This window comes from Mustela erminea, chromosome 15, assembly GCF_009829155.1.
Source record: "Mustela erminea isolate mMusErm1 chromosome 15, mMusErm1.Pri, whole genome shotgun sequence".
In the NCBI taxonomy this organism is placed as follows: domain Eukaryota; kingdom Metazoa; phylum Chordata; class Mammalia; order Carnivora; family Mustelidae; genus Mustela; species Mustela erminea.
The window spans coordinates 68,486,258-68,502,344 of NC_045628.1; the positions used below are offsets into that span (position 1 = coordinate 68,486,258).

The following is a 16,087-nucleotide window of genomic DNA, read 5'->3' on the forward strand; positions in this document are numbered from 1 at the left end:
ATATTTTGAAGTGTAATAACATTTTAATTCTCACTTGTAACCATGAGTTTTATTTAACAGGTGTTCCCTTTGGTTTAAAAAATACTTCAAATCTCAGGCCCTTAAATCTACTCCAGGTAAATATGATATACTGCTTTTGATTGAAGTTTTTATGCTTGATATCTTTTTTTAATGGTGTATATCTGATCATATAAGCATTTGAAATGTTGAAGTCTGTTTGAAATCTTCTAAGGGTGTGGTTAATTATTGCTTTGTGTGATCACGAGGAAAGTGGACAAAAGAGAAAGAATCTGTATCTGCATATCACACTCACTGGCTCTAGCACCCTGCCTAATCAAGCACTAGCTGTTCAGTGGGGAGAATTAACAACTACCAAGGACTACACTTGCCTACAATAGAAATAAGAGATATACTTAGAAAATAATTCCTCTTTCAGTAGACATTTTATGTATGTATTATACGTATTACTGTTGATTATAGAAAGATTTTAAAAATAGTTAAGTGTTCTTTTCCAAAGCAGAATATGATTTCAAAGCACTATTCCAAGCACCTAACAGTCACTCATACAATGTTTGTCAGATTACAGTCTGTGTCTAATGATGAGGCACACTTACATGTTAGCAGTGTCAGGATATAAAAAGAGATTGAAAATGGAGAATTTAGTACACGTTGTGAACTTAAAATATTCTGGGTGTTATGCTAGGTCCTTTAATTTAAGGATGAGTTCCAGTATAAAGCTACCACATTGGAAAATGGATGGGATTGTCTACAGAGAACTTTTAGAAAAGGTAGACATGAATGTCTGGACACAAAATGGCAGAGCTTTGGATTATTAGGATATAACAGTATCAGACAGGAGCACCTGGGTAGCTCAGTCCGTTAAGCATCTGTTTTAGGCCCAGGCTATGATTCCAGCGTCCAGAGATCTAGCTCTTTGAGTTATGCTTATAAAATTTCAGACCTGCTCAGCAGGGAACCTGCTTTTCCCTTCCCCTCTGCCTGCTGCTCCCCCTGCTTGTGTGCATGCTCTCTCTCTCTGTCAAATAAGTAAAATTTAAAAAAGGAACAGTACCAGACAAATCAACTCAACCTGGTTTTTAGGAATAACAAATCAGGAAGTATATTTCAAGCCAAAACTTAAAAAAAAAAAACATTTCTTACACAAAATGCAAATAGTGTCTGTATTTATGGAATGTAATCACAGCACAGTCTACTTGTAGTATCAGCAGACCACAGATCATACTGGTTTATTTAGCCAACTTCTTTGCATATTGCTCTTGGAAAGGAGTGGAATTCCTTAATAGCACTAATTATAATGAGTAAGGCTACATTTAAGTTACTTACATTTTGCTGCATTTATTATCTTAACTGATTGAGGAAGGAACAGTTGACCTATGCTAAATCCAAATTTTCCTAACAATGAGGTTTAGAGATAGTGACTTGAGGACACCCTTTTTTTTTTGGCTATGCAGATCTAAGAGTTCTGTAGTTGGGTATTTATTTGCTTGGACTTCTTAATGACTTCAAAGTGCTTCTACAGTAGTCCCCTATTATCCCAGGAAGATGCATTTTCAAGACCTCCAGATGCCTAAAACATGGATAGAACCAAAACCCTGTATATACTGTTTTTTCCTCTACATACATACTGTTACCCTTAAAAATAAAACTCAAGTTATTTTACCAGCAAAATGGTTTTATTTGGGAATAACAGAGAATTGCTTTTTGGGCCAAATAAGCTGTAACAAAACCATAGGGAAGTTCAACAAACGAAAGAGGGGAATGTTATTTTATGATGGAGGAGGAAGAAGTGGAGAAGGTTATTTTGAATGAAGTGCTTTGGAGAAAAGAGTTCAGGTGATGAGAAGCTGATGACAGCTTCTCATAGGGATGGCTGATTTCTTGTTGGAAATGCAGTGTACCTCTTTCCCTGCCGGGGCCTGTCACTTATGATTTTTTCTCCTGTTGAGGATTCTTTTGTTGGGATCTGTAATTGACAGTTTTCCTATAATTGATATTGAGCTTCCTGACTCTAATCAGTCATTTCTGTTTTTCACAATACCTTCAGTGAAGTTTAATTTGTGAATTAGACATAGTAAGAGATTAACAATAATAAAATAGAAGAGTGATAATAAGTATACTGTAATAGAAGTTATGTAACTACGGTTTCTCAAGTACAGGGTACTATACTTACCCTTCTTGTACTGTGAGATGATAAAATTCCTAGTTGATATGAAGTGAGGTGAATGACATAGGTGTTGTGATGTAGTGTTAGGCTCCTCTTGACCTGACCATGTCAGGAAGATCATCTGCTTCTGGACTTCGTTTGACTGTAGTAACTGAAACCCAGGGAAAGCAAAACCATGCATGAAGGGAGATTACTATAGCTTAAATGCATTAGGAAGTAAATGGTCTTCCCTTTATTCTGTAAGGGTTTAACCTCTATAAACCCTCTATAAGGGTATAACCCTTATAGAATAAAGGGAAGACCATTTACTTCCTAACACATTTGAAAACCATAGTTTTAGTATTTAACATGGAGTTTTCTGGATGCTTTAAAAAAGTATTTGGGTTTTTTGTTTGGGGTTTTTTTGTAGCAGTTTAGGTACAGAATGACAAAACAGCAAGTTAATACCTCTAAACTAAAAATATGGCTATCTAATGTACTTCCATTACAGCTTTAGAATTCCTTACTGTGTTATATAAAAATTAATGCATATGTGGGTTTTGGTTAAGCTAGAACAAACTAGAGAAGTTTTCTTAATATACATATACATAGATATATTAATATACATATACACATATATACATTAATATACATATACATATCACTAGTTTCTTGTTTATACTTTGTAATGCATTTAATGCTGTTTTATATTGATGTGTAAGAAGAGTAAAAGCAGTATGTATATTTGGATAGCTAATTATTAAGCAAAATCATAGGTGTTTGAGATTACTTACCTGTGTGAGAGTCTAAAGTAATAGTGATTAAAAATTGCTTTTAAATACATTTTTTTAAAGGGCAGGGGTATTGGTTTGGTTTGGTTTTTGTTCATCTGTTTCCTCAATCCACAGAAGAATGGCTGATACATAGTGAATCTTCTGAAAGTGTTTATGAAATAAAGTTTTGGGTGCCTGGGTGGCTCAGTCGGTTCAGCATCTGCCTTCAGCTCGGGTCATGATCCCAGAGTCCTGGGATCGAGCCCCACATCAGGCTTCCTGTTCCACAGGAGGCCTGCTTCTCCCTCTCCCACTACCCTGCTTGTATTCCCTCTCTCACAGTCTCTCTCTGTGAAATTTAAAATTTTCACACAAAAAAAAAAACCTTAAAAAAAAAAATGTGAAATGAGCTAATTGGTTCTTCTTTAAAGCTTCCAGGTGGTTCACTCATTTTTAACACTCTGCAGCAGCAGCAACAGCAGCTCTCTCAGTTTACACCACAGCAGCCTCAGCAACCTACAACTTCTAGTCCTCAACAGCCAGGGGAGCAGGTATGTGCTTTCCAGCCCTTTATTTCTTTGTATTACAGAATTGTAACTTTTTTTTTTTTTTTTTTAATTCCAACCATATTTGACATGGTTTTAGTTCAGACAGACAATTCTTGTTCTGCTTTTATTATCAGTAGCAGTGGTCAGTTATTGGGTACCTATTTCAAATTCTTTTTCTGTCCCTATAGCCCATACATTTTTTGCCCAGTAATCATACTTCTGTTTGCAGTGTTTTGTCTCTGTTGGAATAGAAATGTCCATATTATCATGAAGCTTAGGGCAAAGGAAGGATAGACTTAAATAAATATTTGTATATTGTTAAACAGAACGAAATTGAGTAAGAACTGCAGTAAATTAAAGGAGAAGGAACTACAAGTTTTGTGAACCCTCACTACACTTTGGAATCATCAGGGAACTAAAAGTACTGATTCTTGGGTCCCATCACCCCCAGAGTCTCTCTTAATTCACAAAGATTCCCCAGTTAAGTCTTGGCTGGGTTAAGCTCATCCTCTAGTAGATTCTCAGGAAGGGTACATTCAAAACAATTTTTCACTATTCTTTAATGAATAATGATTTATTCATTACTTGATTACTTGGCTGGATATAAAATTGATTTGCACTTTTTAAAATTATCGTAAAATACATGTAATAATTTGCCATCTTCAGTAAAATACACGTAATATATAATTTGCCATTTTCATCATTTTAAATATGCATGTTAAGTAGTGTTAAGTATATTCATATTGTTAGGCAACCAATCTCTACAGCATTTTCCTCTTGCAAAATTGAAACTTTGTACCCATTAAATAATAATTTCCTATTTCCCTCTCCTACTAGCCCTGACAGCTGTCATTCTCCTTTCTGTTTTCTCTGCATTTGACTACTCTAGATAGTATTTGTCTTTCTGTGACTGGTTTACTTCACTTAGCATAATGTGCCCAAAGTTATTCCATATTGTAGATGTGTGTCCGAATTTCCTTACTTTTAAAGGCTGAATAATATTCCATTGTATATATATACCACGTTTTGTTTATTCATTCATTTTTCAATAGACATTTAGATTGCTTCCATCTTTTGGCTGTGGTGAATGATGCTGCTGTGAAAATGGGTGTACCAAGAGCTAAGTCCCGGGGGTATAGCTCAGTGGTAGAGCATTTGACTGCAAAGAGCTAAGTCCCTGCCTTTTTTATTTTTATTTTTCTTTAAGTCCCTGCTTTTCATTTCTTTTGGATAATACCCAGAGGTGGGATTTTTTATTTTTTGAGGGACCTGCATACTGTTCCATATGACTATACTGTTTTACATTCTCCCCAACAGTGCACAAGGGTTTCTGTTTCTCCATATCCTCACAAGTTTTGACACTTGTTATTTTCTGGGGGCTTTTTTTTAATAGTAACTAACCATCCTAATAAATGTAAGGTAATAGCTCATTGTGATTTGTGTTTTCCTAATGATTAATGTCTTTTAACATCTTTTCATATACTTGCTGGTTGTTCATATATCTTATTTGGAGAAATGTCTGCTAAGGTCCTTTTGCTCCTTTTTAAATCAATATCCAGGTAAATCCTCTCCAGATAAATGTCTTATAACTTTTTAAATGTTTGACTTAATGTTATTTACTAAAATGATATTTCAGTCACAGTTGTAGGTTGTAGCAAAGGTTGTCTTTTTCAGAGCAAAAGTTTTTAGTTTTGATGAAGTCTGAGTTATCAGTTTATCATGCCTTATGTTTTAGGAATGCCTCCCCTAGCCCTGTGGCCCAGAGATTTTCTCTTTGTTGTTTTCTAACAGTTCTATGACTTTGCATTTACATCTGTGATCTATTCCAGTTAATTTTTATTTAAGGTGTAAGATTTAGGTTAGAGGGTGAAAGGGATCATTGTCCAATTGCTATACCACTAGTTGTTGAAAAAGCTATCCTTAGTTGAATTATCTTTGTGTTAAGATATAATTTCAAGGCTCTCTGTGTTCTCTATTCTCTTCCATCTATCTATGTATCTATCTCTGTGTTGGTACCACACTGTCTTGATTAGTATAGACTATATAGTAAGTCTTAAAATCAGGCAGTGTGGTTCCTCCCATTTTATTTTTCAAAACTGCTTTTCTAGATCTTTTTTTTTCCAATCTAAATTTTAGTATTATCTTGTCTAGATACAGAGAAAAAAAGCACGTGTTGGGATTTTTAAAGGAATTGAGTTGAACATGTAGGTCAGTTTGAAAGTGACTGTACCATCTTTACTATGTGAATTGCCAGTCTGTGAACACTTTGGTACTCTTTTTACAAGACCTAATGTTGGTATTTTTCACCATATCGGGGGAAAAAAAATTTACCAACTCAAAATTGTTTTTCTTTTTGTACAATCACGTATTATTTTTTTATTCAGGGTTCTGAACAAGGTTCAACTAGTCAAGAACAGGCCTTATCTGCTCAGCATGCTGCTGTTATTAACCTTGCTGGAGTAGGAAGTTTCATGCAGTCACAGGCAGCTGGTTGGTATCGTTATACCTTTATATGTTGAATTTACTAAAAATAACTGATCACATAGGGATCTGAATATTTTAATTCTTTTCCTTCTCTTAACAAGCAGTAATGACAGAAAAAATACGGTTCTATTTAATGCATGAACTGTTAAGTTGATTGATGGTGCTCTCATTTTTTTTGTTAATATGACAGTTGATTAAAAGTGTTTTTACCTACATACATTAATAGCAGTTGGAGTTTCTTCACATTACAGTTGGTAAAATTTTATTCAATTATCCAACTTGCTAGGAAGCTACCAAAACTGTTAAATCTTCAGTTCTCCTGGGTTATTGAGACTGCATTTTTCTTGATTGCATAATCTTTGGTTTCATTCTGGTAGCTTGCCAATTACGTGAATCAAGACTTAATGGTCAGCATAAGTTTTATAAGCCACTTTTATCATTTGTTTAAAAAAATGAGATTATACTAAAATGACTGTTCACCACTTCCAGCAGTAAATGGTGAACCAAAGATTTACCTTTAATGAAGATACCTTGTCATTTAATGACAGTAATTATAGCTTTACATTTAAGTTACTAAGCCGTATGTATAAGTAAGCTATGATAGAGTTTGAGGATTGAGTGAACAAACATGTCAACATTTTGAATGGGCATAACTGTCCTATCTCTACAACTCCCAGTGTCTGAATTTAGAATAAGCAGGATCTTACATAATGCCCTATTTTGAGCTTGTGAATTTCCAGATGGAAATTTGTGATCATAAACCTTTAGCACCCAAGTTATAAATTTCCTAAAATGGCTGTTGTATATTTTAGTGGAAAGAATTCTAGGCTGAAAATTCATGAGAACGTTTCTAGCACTAGACCTGTCAGTAATTACTTTTGAGTGAGTCACTTAGACCATCTTGACCTGGGGTTTTTTCATCTGTACATTGAGGGGGTTAAACTGAATACTCTGCCCACACTACCCCTCAACTTGAAAAGAAAGAAAATATTGCAGTCTCAGTTCAGTACCGTTGTTGGCTAGTAATGTAGTCTGAAACTGATTGCAGCATCTTTTGTTTAAAGCTTTTATCCACCAGTTTTATCATTGTGGTAGATTGGACTTCTCCCACTCCTTTCCTACCTCATTGATTAGATTTTAAAACAACATACTGTATTTTATGTTTTTGCAAGAAAGCCTTCTCAACAAAATAGCACTAGTATCAAATTTCATTGTGATGCCGGGAAAGGGATATAGTGCTTTGGCACTCCCTTCCCTTTCATATCCAGGAGATTCTATAATCAGTGGTACCCTCAACTAACAGGAGACTGTACTAAATTTATTCTCAAATGTCTGTGATTTGATACTTAAGATTAATCATACTGATAACTTTTCTATAATTTCATTTTCTGTGTTGTCCTTTTCTAACCCTGGTAGCCTTCAAACTTTTTGACTGGCCTGCTTTCCCCTTCTCCTCTCTGTAGTGTTGTCTCAGCTTGGCTCTGCCGAGAACAGACCTGAGCAAAGCCTTCCTCAGCAGAGATTCCAGCTCTCCTCTGCCTTTCAACAGCAGCAGCAACAGATACAAGTAATCCAGCAACTTCACTCTGATTACATTTTAAAGATACTCTGCTCCAAAAGTACTTCAACATACCTTACTCTAGTTTTATTTTACTGTCTTTTAAGACTATACAGTAGTAGGTATATAATTTAGCAAATTTTACTTAAAAGTCTGACATTTTAGCCAGTCAACTTGGAGCACTGAACATATCTTGTACATTTAAGCCATACTCTTCCTGATTTAAAATCTTTCATGAAGTGCTGGTGGCACATCAACATACATTTTGTAGTTTGCAGTATTTTTTGAAACAGAGACATTTGTAAGTGCCAATGGTTAACTTTTTTATATTGTACTGCAGAAAAAGGCAAGTGTTCCTATTAGTAAATGTCATACCTGTTTTAGAAAAATGTTACTCCATGATTGTAGGAAGTTCGCATATTATAGTTGACTATCTCTGATAATGCAGGGTGGTTTTATATTGCTATAAACTATCATACAACAAAATAGTAACTGAAGTTGCTGAGTTACTACAATACAGACTGACAGGGCAAAGTAACAGAAATATTTTTGAAGTTTACCAAGAACCCATTTTTAAAGCCCTCAGCAGGCTTCTGTGCCACTGGTGCTGTTTGACTGTGCATTGTCTCAGTGTGGTATAGTCCCTTTTTGTTATCTTGGTGCTTTCTCCCTTTCAGTTTTGTTGTTTTCATCTCTCAGGAAAAGCACCTTTCCATACCTGCCTGCATTTAACATAACTTGACTTTTTTTTCCCCTCCCTTTTGCAGCAGTTGCGATTCTTACAGCATCAAATGGCTATGGCAGCAGCAGCAGCACAAACAGCTCAGCTACATCGTCATCGGCATACAGGCAGCCAGTCAAAAAGTAAAATGAAGAGAGGCACACCAACCACTCCAAAATTCTGAGTCTCGCTTTTCTTTCTCTCTCTCTCTTTTTTAAAACCATAAGAGCATTGAATCAAAGGATTCTGAGTTTCTACTTCCATTTTTTGTTTTGTTTATTCAAATGTGTCAGTATTTTACACTGCTAGATGTACAAACTTTATACAGAAGCACAACCCTATGATTTTTAATTAAAAATGGGAATGGTTTAACGAACCATTAGGGTTGGTTTGCCTAAGTCATTGCTTTTTAAAAATGGTTTCACTGTACATACTACATACGGAAGTGACCTAAGAAATACTAGAAACATCTTTCTGAAGAATGTAGTTTGATATTTATTTAGTATAAAAGGTTTGTGCACAGTGTAACAAATACAGTTTTTACAAATCTGTTTTGGAAATGTGGTGGTTGTTTATTTGGGTTTCATACTCTTAATTACTTCATCCATCAGTTTTTTTACTTCTTTGTGTCTGGTAACTGCTCGACTCATACAGTCCTGAAGTTTAGCTCCAGTCAGCCCACTTCCACCTGAAAAATTATTGTAACACCACTTTCAGTTCTATCATTTTACATCACATGCATCATTTGATGTTGATACTTTTGTGTAAAAAAAAAAATCAACATCAAGTATCAAGACAAAAAATTCAATAATGTAAGCCAGTGAGACTATTCCAAGATTTGCAGATTGTGTTTTAACAAGACTTGCAAGTGATTCTGATGCATACCATAAGTTTTAAGAACCACTGACAGACAAAAATAGATTAAGGAATTTGAGATAACAAAGAAACTGCAGTAAACAATAAAACCTCTCACATTCCATTTGGTGCCCCCTAATACAGAGAAGCTCACACTGACTTTTTATTTTACATGTTTAGGTTTGAAATGGAAGGAACATGCCTGGTTTGTGAAGACAACATAGCTTGCCTTCCTCATCCATTACTACTGTTAAGGTTCCAGTTGCCAGATGTTCCTCCTCTCCAGTAGGGTCAACTATGAGCAGAGTGCTATTTATAATACAAGAAAAATATAAATTACTGATCCATAGAACAAATTTTATATACAAAGAATAAAATGAACTTCCAGCCTTTTAGCTTAGGAACTGATATCTGATTTAAGCACTGAAATAGACCTGGTGGGAAACCAGAAATGTTAATAGCAACCTAACATTATACTACATGTAAGAATCTTTACGTTTCAATTTATAAATATACTAAAAAAGTCCTTCACAAATACAGAAGGTAGTCTAAGGTAAATCTTCTGTGAAAGAATTAAGAAGATTAATATTACACAGGAATAAGAAAACCAAGAAACAGAACACAAAATTCAAATCAGAATGGTTTTCAAAGTATAAGGCAAAGCTAATAATAATTCTGCAGGGACAACAGTTATAAACCTAGATGTTCAGGGCAAACTAGAATGTATGGTCACCTTAGGTTATTTCCTAAAAAGTCAGAATGCTGAGTAACAATCCATTACCTTAATTACGTAATATTTTATACATCTGATTAACTTACTCATCAAATACAGCAAAGGAAGTTGCAACTGGATGAGTTCTAATATTCAAATAACTTTTTTTCTTTAAATTAACTTCTGCTAAACCAGTTTCTTCATTTATAGTAACTTCTGGCAGCTGTACTAGAAAAAGGCAAATACATGAAGTAAGTCTCTCATTCTAAGAAATACAGGTTTCTATGCTTTAGTCATTCTTCCCTCCTTAAAAACTTAGAAGTATTTTTTTAATTAGGATAATTAAGGCAAATTTAGTGGATATAAACATGGTTTCTCGTGAATGATCAATCACTAAACATTAACAAAAACTTTAAAAAGTTTACTGATAAAAGTTTAACAAAATAATATTCTGACACCAAGAAGGAATTGTGTCTTTTATTAAGGTTGCTTACCATTTTTTAAGGCTGCTAACAAAGCAAATGTACAGGTATCCAAGATGTTCCCATCATAGTCGAGGCAAATGATATCACAGTACAGAACCCAAGAAAGCTAAAACAGAATTTATACGAAGTGGGGGTAGAACATGGTATTTGTTTTAAGTTACAAACCACAGAATCCTTGGTTAGACAAGCATGATAACCTTTAAGGCTCAAAAACTTAAAAACAAACAAACTCTACAAAGTATATTACCAACAGAGTAGACCTGTTTGGTTTAAAAAAAAAAACACACACAAAACAAAACTGGCTTTTAACTACCGAACTGACAAGTAACATCTAGATTTCCACTGAAAGCTACAGATGTAGGAAGAATTTCTATTTTTGCTGCTAAGTTACCAGATAAAAGAAATGCTTTTGGAAATCCTAAATGAAGTCCAAAACATACTTTCCCCCAGAAACATTAACATATGAAATGGCTTTACAATGCTAATAAATCTGTATGTAATTGAAGAGGAAAAGCCTCTAAGTTCTAGTCAATTTTGTTCTAAGTCTTAGACTTGAAATTAAAGACTTGAAATGTATAGTGCAGATTTACTCTAAACACATCAGCTGATCAGATACTAATCTATATGGAATAAACAAGTGACTGAATTATTTGTTGCAAAAGGGGAAAAAAGTTACCTCAGCTTAAAAAGTAGCTCCCAGTTAGGTAATAAATTACTCAAAACTTTTTTTTTTTCTTTAAGAACTACATGGTTTATTTAGATAGTTACAGAGTAAGCTAACCAAATTCCATCTTACGACATTCATATTTAAGGCCACTGGCTTATTATTTTAATTTCCCTGCTCTTTCTCTAAAAACAATTCAGAATTAATAAAACCTTACAGCTTTTTTATTCATCTTACCTTTCCTGGAGAAATGCATAAGTCTTCTTTCTGAATTATCTGTGAACTTGGATTTAATAATAAGCACAATAAATGAAAGGTCAAAAAACATCTGAAAATGAATGACAGTCAAATGTTCAGAGTAATCTTACTTTTCAATGACATCTGCAATGAACTGGCTAGCCACTTGGGCCTCTTCTCCAGGAGGTCCAGACCGAAATCTCGATGAACACAGAGGTGGTAGATCCACATTAGGAACTGAAAGAAACACTCTGGAGCTATGAACTAAACTTTACCTCTGGTTTATGGAAGTGTTAAAGGTATTCTCAATCCACTGCAAATGTGACTATAGCCATAGATAAATTTGCCAAGTGGAAAGCATAACACATCAGTTATTTCTTTTTGATCTTTTTAATACTCTCAGGCTTAGATAAAATCTACTTCCAACTTTTTTTTTCCCCCAAGACAAATACCAAAAATATAAAAGGATGTTAAGGAAGGCTTCAATCCTAAATCCTTCCGAAAAATAAGATTTCTTCCAAAATACCTGTAACAGCAGATAGCCTCTACACTCATACCCAAGTGCCTGCATTTTTAAAATGCTGGTACCTACCATAAAGAAGAGATGGTCCAAGGCAAGAAGAAAGTTGCATAGTGGTATAAATGATGAATACTTAAGGGAACATAAAAGTTTGCAATTATGACCCTTTCCTAAGAGATTCTACTTTCTTGGTTGATGACATCTGAATGTATGCAAAGCTGAAAATTTTACAAAAATTCTGTATCTTGCTATTAGGCTATCTTCTAATTAAACTTTTCAGGACTGTCTGCCCCATTCCTATGTATTTCTGAATCTTCTATATTATCTTCAACTCAGCTACTAGGACTGACCTACAATATTACCATTAAATGTGTTAAAGTTTTTGTATTAAAATTACAAAACCATTTAACTTACCAACATATCCTTTATCAGGGGCATCTGTTGGTGGTGCTGCAAATTCCTAAAGAAGCAAACAAATAACTTCTATGAAAGAAGCTACTTAATAATTGTGAAGACAGCGATCAGTTATAAAAACCTTTAGCAAAGACCATCTTAGCTAGTTAACTACATCAAGACCATCTACTATGCTTATCAGGGAGTCCTATCAGGCTATATGGACATTGTCACAAATCCTCATATTAGGTCTGCAAGATTAGAAAGGCAGCATAGCTTAGCTCTCTAGATTCTAGTGCTACTAACCAAAATTAAATGGGGCTCTTTCAAAAAAAAAAAAAAAGTTAATTTGTTTTCTTTCTCTCATTTAGTAGCAAAGAATCTAAATTTAAACCCAAAGTGATCCCTTACAAAGCCAAATATAGGAAGTGATAAAGTGATTAAGAGCAAAAGTCTGCAACTCAGCCTGGTTCAAATGTCAGACCCATACTTTTTGGCTGAGAGATTTTAGTCAAATTGTATAACCTCTTACCATTCAACTTTCTCATATGCAAAATGAGAAGTTAATGATGACCTACTTTTAGAGATTCTCAGTGAGGGTCAAATGAGATAATGTTATGTCCCCAGCATAAAAGCTGGCAACAATTAAGTGCTCAGATCATACTGTTAGATACCACCCCAGCTTTACCACCCTGAGGAAAAATCTGAAGGTTAAGTAATTCACAGTGCAACACAGTGAAAAAAAGCACAACCTTTGGAGTCAAAGTTACAGTTCTAGTTCTGTTCCTGGATAAGTTACTGAACCTCATGTAAAAACAGAAGACAAATTATACTTCAAATGACTGTTCTCATGATTAAACTGGTAATTCTGTATTAAAGCACCTAATTTAAGGTACCTGGTACATAAAAGGTATTCAGTAAACAGTTACTCCCTCAAGCTTTCTTTGGAGTAGGCCCAATTTTCTACATCATTTGCACAGATTAAATGCTATCACTGGATAAAGGGATGTCACCAAAAATCTCAATAACAATTAAATTCTTAAAGAATTAAAGGTAGTGAGGATTTTTGAAATGGTTTCATTTCAGCCTATTTGATGCACGTTCATAAATTTCAGCCTATTTGATGCACGTTCATAAATTAAGTCACTGGACTTGGGTCATTTTTAATCTACTTTGAGTATTAATCTACTTAAAGATGAAAGCTCTTAAGAAATGAAACATACTAAAAAACTGCCGAGTCAACAGAAATATAGGTGTAAAAATTACAATCTAATAACTTGAAGCTAATTTGGTAATTCATATCCCAGTAAGACATATTAAACCTACCGCCTTAATTCCACAAATTACTGTAGTATTTCCCAGCTTCACTAAAGCAGAACCATCTGCAGTACTAATTGAACCTGAAAAGATAATAAAATGAAAAAGTCCATGGAAAGTGTTCATTTTCTACATATAATTTTATCTTGCTATATATCTCAGTTGCTTGTGTAAATTTATTCCTAGCTCAAGTCTTTTGTAAATGATGTGACTATTTTAAAGTACTAGTGTTTTAGAAATTATTCACCTGTTCTTGAATTTGAGCTAATCATTTTCATTCGGTCATAGAACTGTTCTGCAGATAAAGATCTCAACACAGAATCACTGGGTTCCCTTATATATGGTAGAATTTGGCTCAAATATTGTTTAAATGGTCAGTCTAAAACTCAAGAATGTCATACAGGTTAAACTAGAAAATTCTGTGTTCACAACAGAAAGTTAAGTGTAAGATACAAGAAAACGATGTCTTGGAGGTTTTGAAGGAAGAAAGGGTAGGAAACACTTTACAGTCACTTCAAAATTTAAAGAGAATGTAACAATTGAAACAATAGTGAGTTTAAAAAACATCACAAGTAAAAATACATTTAAAAAAGTCTGTAGCAATTTCATTCTATTTTAGAATTCAAAATATCCTCACCTATGTTGACAGTTGTGGTTCTGAATTCACCAAGTTCTCTTCCATCAGGACGGCAGTTCTCTTTCTAAATAAATAAATTTACATAAAGTAAATTACGTCTATGTATTTTATACACACCAGGAAAAACACAATAAACCTCATTAATTCACATAATTTGAAAAGAAGCATAGGATACTGTTATCAAAAGGTACAACCTGTACATAACCATCTTTACTTACCAAAAATCTCCTGTAATACTCCAGAGGTTCCACAGTTCTGAAACATGTTAAAAATTATATCTGAGGTAAGTTAATGAATCTTAACATAAATCCAGAAAATGGCAAAGATTTTAGGAGTGTGATGATGCAGCATAAATCTTCCCAATTTGTTACGAAGTTTCTTTCACGAATTCAGATGTTTTGTTGCCACATGTAACTATTAAAAAGAGGTACTCTTGCAGTAGTAATCACACTCAACTGCTGTCCTTAACTCTAATCTTACAGTTACAGGTTGGAACCCAGAGCCTTTGGGCATTTTAAAAGAATTAATCCAGTTGTTAAAATAATGTCACTTTCGCTCTGAAGCAGGGATTCTTAACATTTAAAAATTACATCTTTATTTTCACTATCCTGTAACTGAAATTTAGCATATCCTCCAATTTTGACTGCAGGCAATAAGCCTTTGTAATACATTAGTACCTGCAAATTTAACAACCACAGAGATTAAATGTTTTCGTTTTTACTTTATAGTTGTCGAAGCTTATGTGCAAACTTTGGAATTCCAGATGTTACTAGACTCCCCAGCAGAACTTGTTTAAGAATGTGCATTTTTAAAAAAGAGCACGTATATATCACTATATCAAGAACTAGGAATTTATACAAATAGAAGATAGCTGCGTCAATACAATAGTTTTCCTTTGGAATCTTATGTATTTTATCCATTTAAAAACTTAACTCTGAGGACAAAAATCTACAGGCTTCACCAGCGTGACACAAAAAAAGGCTTAAGTAAACCTTCGGAACAAGGCACAATCCTTTTAGAAATAAACCACGGAGGAAACAAAGCACAGGGTGGCATGTGGTTCTAATAGAACATATTTTAAAAGATTACAGCGGTGTCCCCTGGGGCCGCACATCCACTACACCAAGCCACAAGCGCTTGTCGCGGGTACTGAACTCTGTACGCAGTCCCTTCCATCTCCCGTCTCACTGCAGAGAAAAAGCCCCCTTTCCTTTCACAACGACCACCTCCAGGTCCTTCCGCCCGTCGCCTACTTCCGTGGGGGAAAGAAATGGGAATCTAGCAGGGTGGCCTCCAGGTGAAAAATATCCCAGCGAAGGGTTAAAGGAAACCTCCAACCGCCAAAGCACAAACACGCGCCCGCGGGCCGCCAACACTCACTTGAACCCGGCCGCCATCTTCCCGCCCGCGCGCGTGCGCCTGCGCCGGGCGACTCGGGGCCTCGGGGCCGCGGGTCTACACCGCCCCCAAACTTTCGGCAGGGACGCCTGCGCTCTTTGCCGGCTTGCCGCAGACGCAGGGGGCTGGGCGTGGGGAAGGTGGTTTCTGGCCCACCTTTGCCCCCGTGGTTTCTAGCTCCGCACACCTCCAGGCTTCTTTGCTTTGGATGCGTTTGTGACGAATCTGCTCTTATGAAAGAGACGAGTGTGGCTCTTTAGAAACACTCTGGTAGTTCAAGGGTTTAAGAGAAAACTGACCTTATTCCCTAGATTTTAGTATTGAGTGTGGGAGCATTATTTCAAAGTTTCTGCGTCCCTTTCCCGCCTCTGTCTTGGCCTGGGCCCTGGGCCTCTCCTTCCAAGTTACTGAAGAATTATGTAAACTTTCTGTGCGCTCATTATCCGCACCAAGTTACACTTTGCCAGGTCCCCGGAGCGGGCTCCAAAGGAGCGCCTTGTATTGTAGGCTGTGCTGTGGCTCAGAGCCTCCACCTCCCTCCTAGGTAGGGTTGCCACAGTACAACACAGACAATTAAATTTGAATGTCAAATAAAATAATTTTTTTTTCTATGAGTATATG

At 35.4% G+C, this 16,087-nt stretch overlaps 2 protein-coding genes across 16 annotated transcripts in view; one reads left to right on the forward strand and one right to left on the reverse strand.

The window, feature by feature from the left end:
* The window catches only part of SUPT20H (SPT20 homolog, SAGA complex component), a 41,182-nt gene extending 32,383 nt beyond the window's left edge, over positions 1–8,799 (forward strand). For 11 of the 15 annotated variants that reach the window (XM_032314342.1, XM_032314348.1, XM_032314343.1 and 8 more), the window contains 5 exons: positions 61–116; positions 3,369–3,488; positions 5,870–5,975; positions 7,433–7,536; positions 8,295–8,799. In XM_032314342.1, coding sequence (XP_032170233.1) covers positions 61–116; positions 3,369–3,488; positions 5,870–5,975; positions 7,433–7,536; positions 8,295–8,432 — 524 coding nt within the window. In that variant the 3' untranslated portion in view covers positions 8,433–8,799. The remainder of the gene's footprint in view (positions 1–60; positions 117–3,368; positions 3,489–5,869; positions 5,976–7,432; positions 7,537–8,294) is intronic. The other 4 variants (XM_032314349.1, XM_032314354.1, XM_032314350.1 and 1 more) reach the window with 1 other exon arrangement.
* On the reverse strand, positions 8,724–15,694 carry EXOSC8 (exosome component 8). Its single transcript, XM_032314358.1, has 11 exons — positions 15,449–15,694; positions 14,287–14,323; positions 14,069–14,132; positions 13,441–13,514; positions 12,136–12,181; positions 11,333–11,438; positions 11,202–11,247; positions 10,310–10,406; positions 9,923–10,043; positions 9,306–9,412; positions 8,724–8,936 (listed from the first exon to the last, which is right to left on the reverse strand). The coding sequence occupies exons 1-11, from the start codon at positions 15,463–15,465 to the stop codon at positions 8,821–8,823; spliced, it is 831 nt and encodes a 276-aa protein (XP_032170249.1). The 5' UTR covers positions 15,466–15,694; the 3' UTR covers positions 8,724–8,820.
* Between the last annotated feature and the right edge of the window lie 393 nt (positions 15,695–16,087).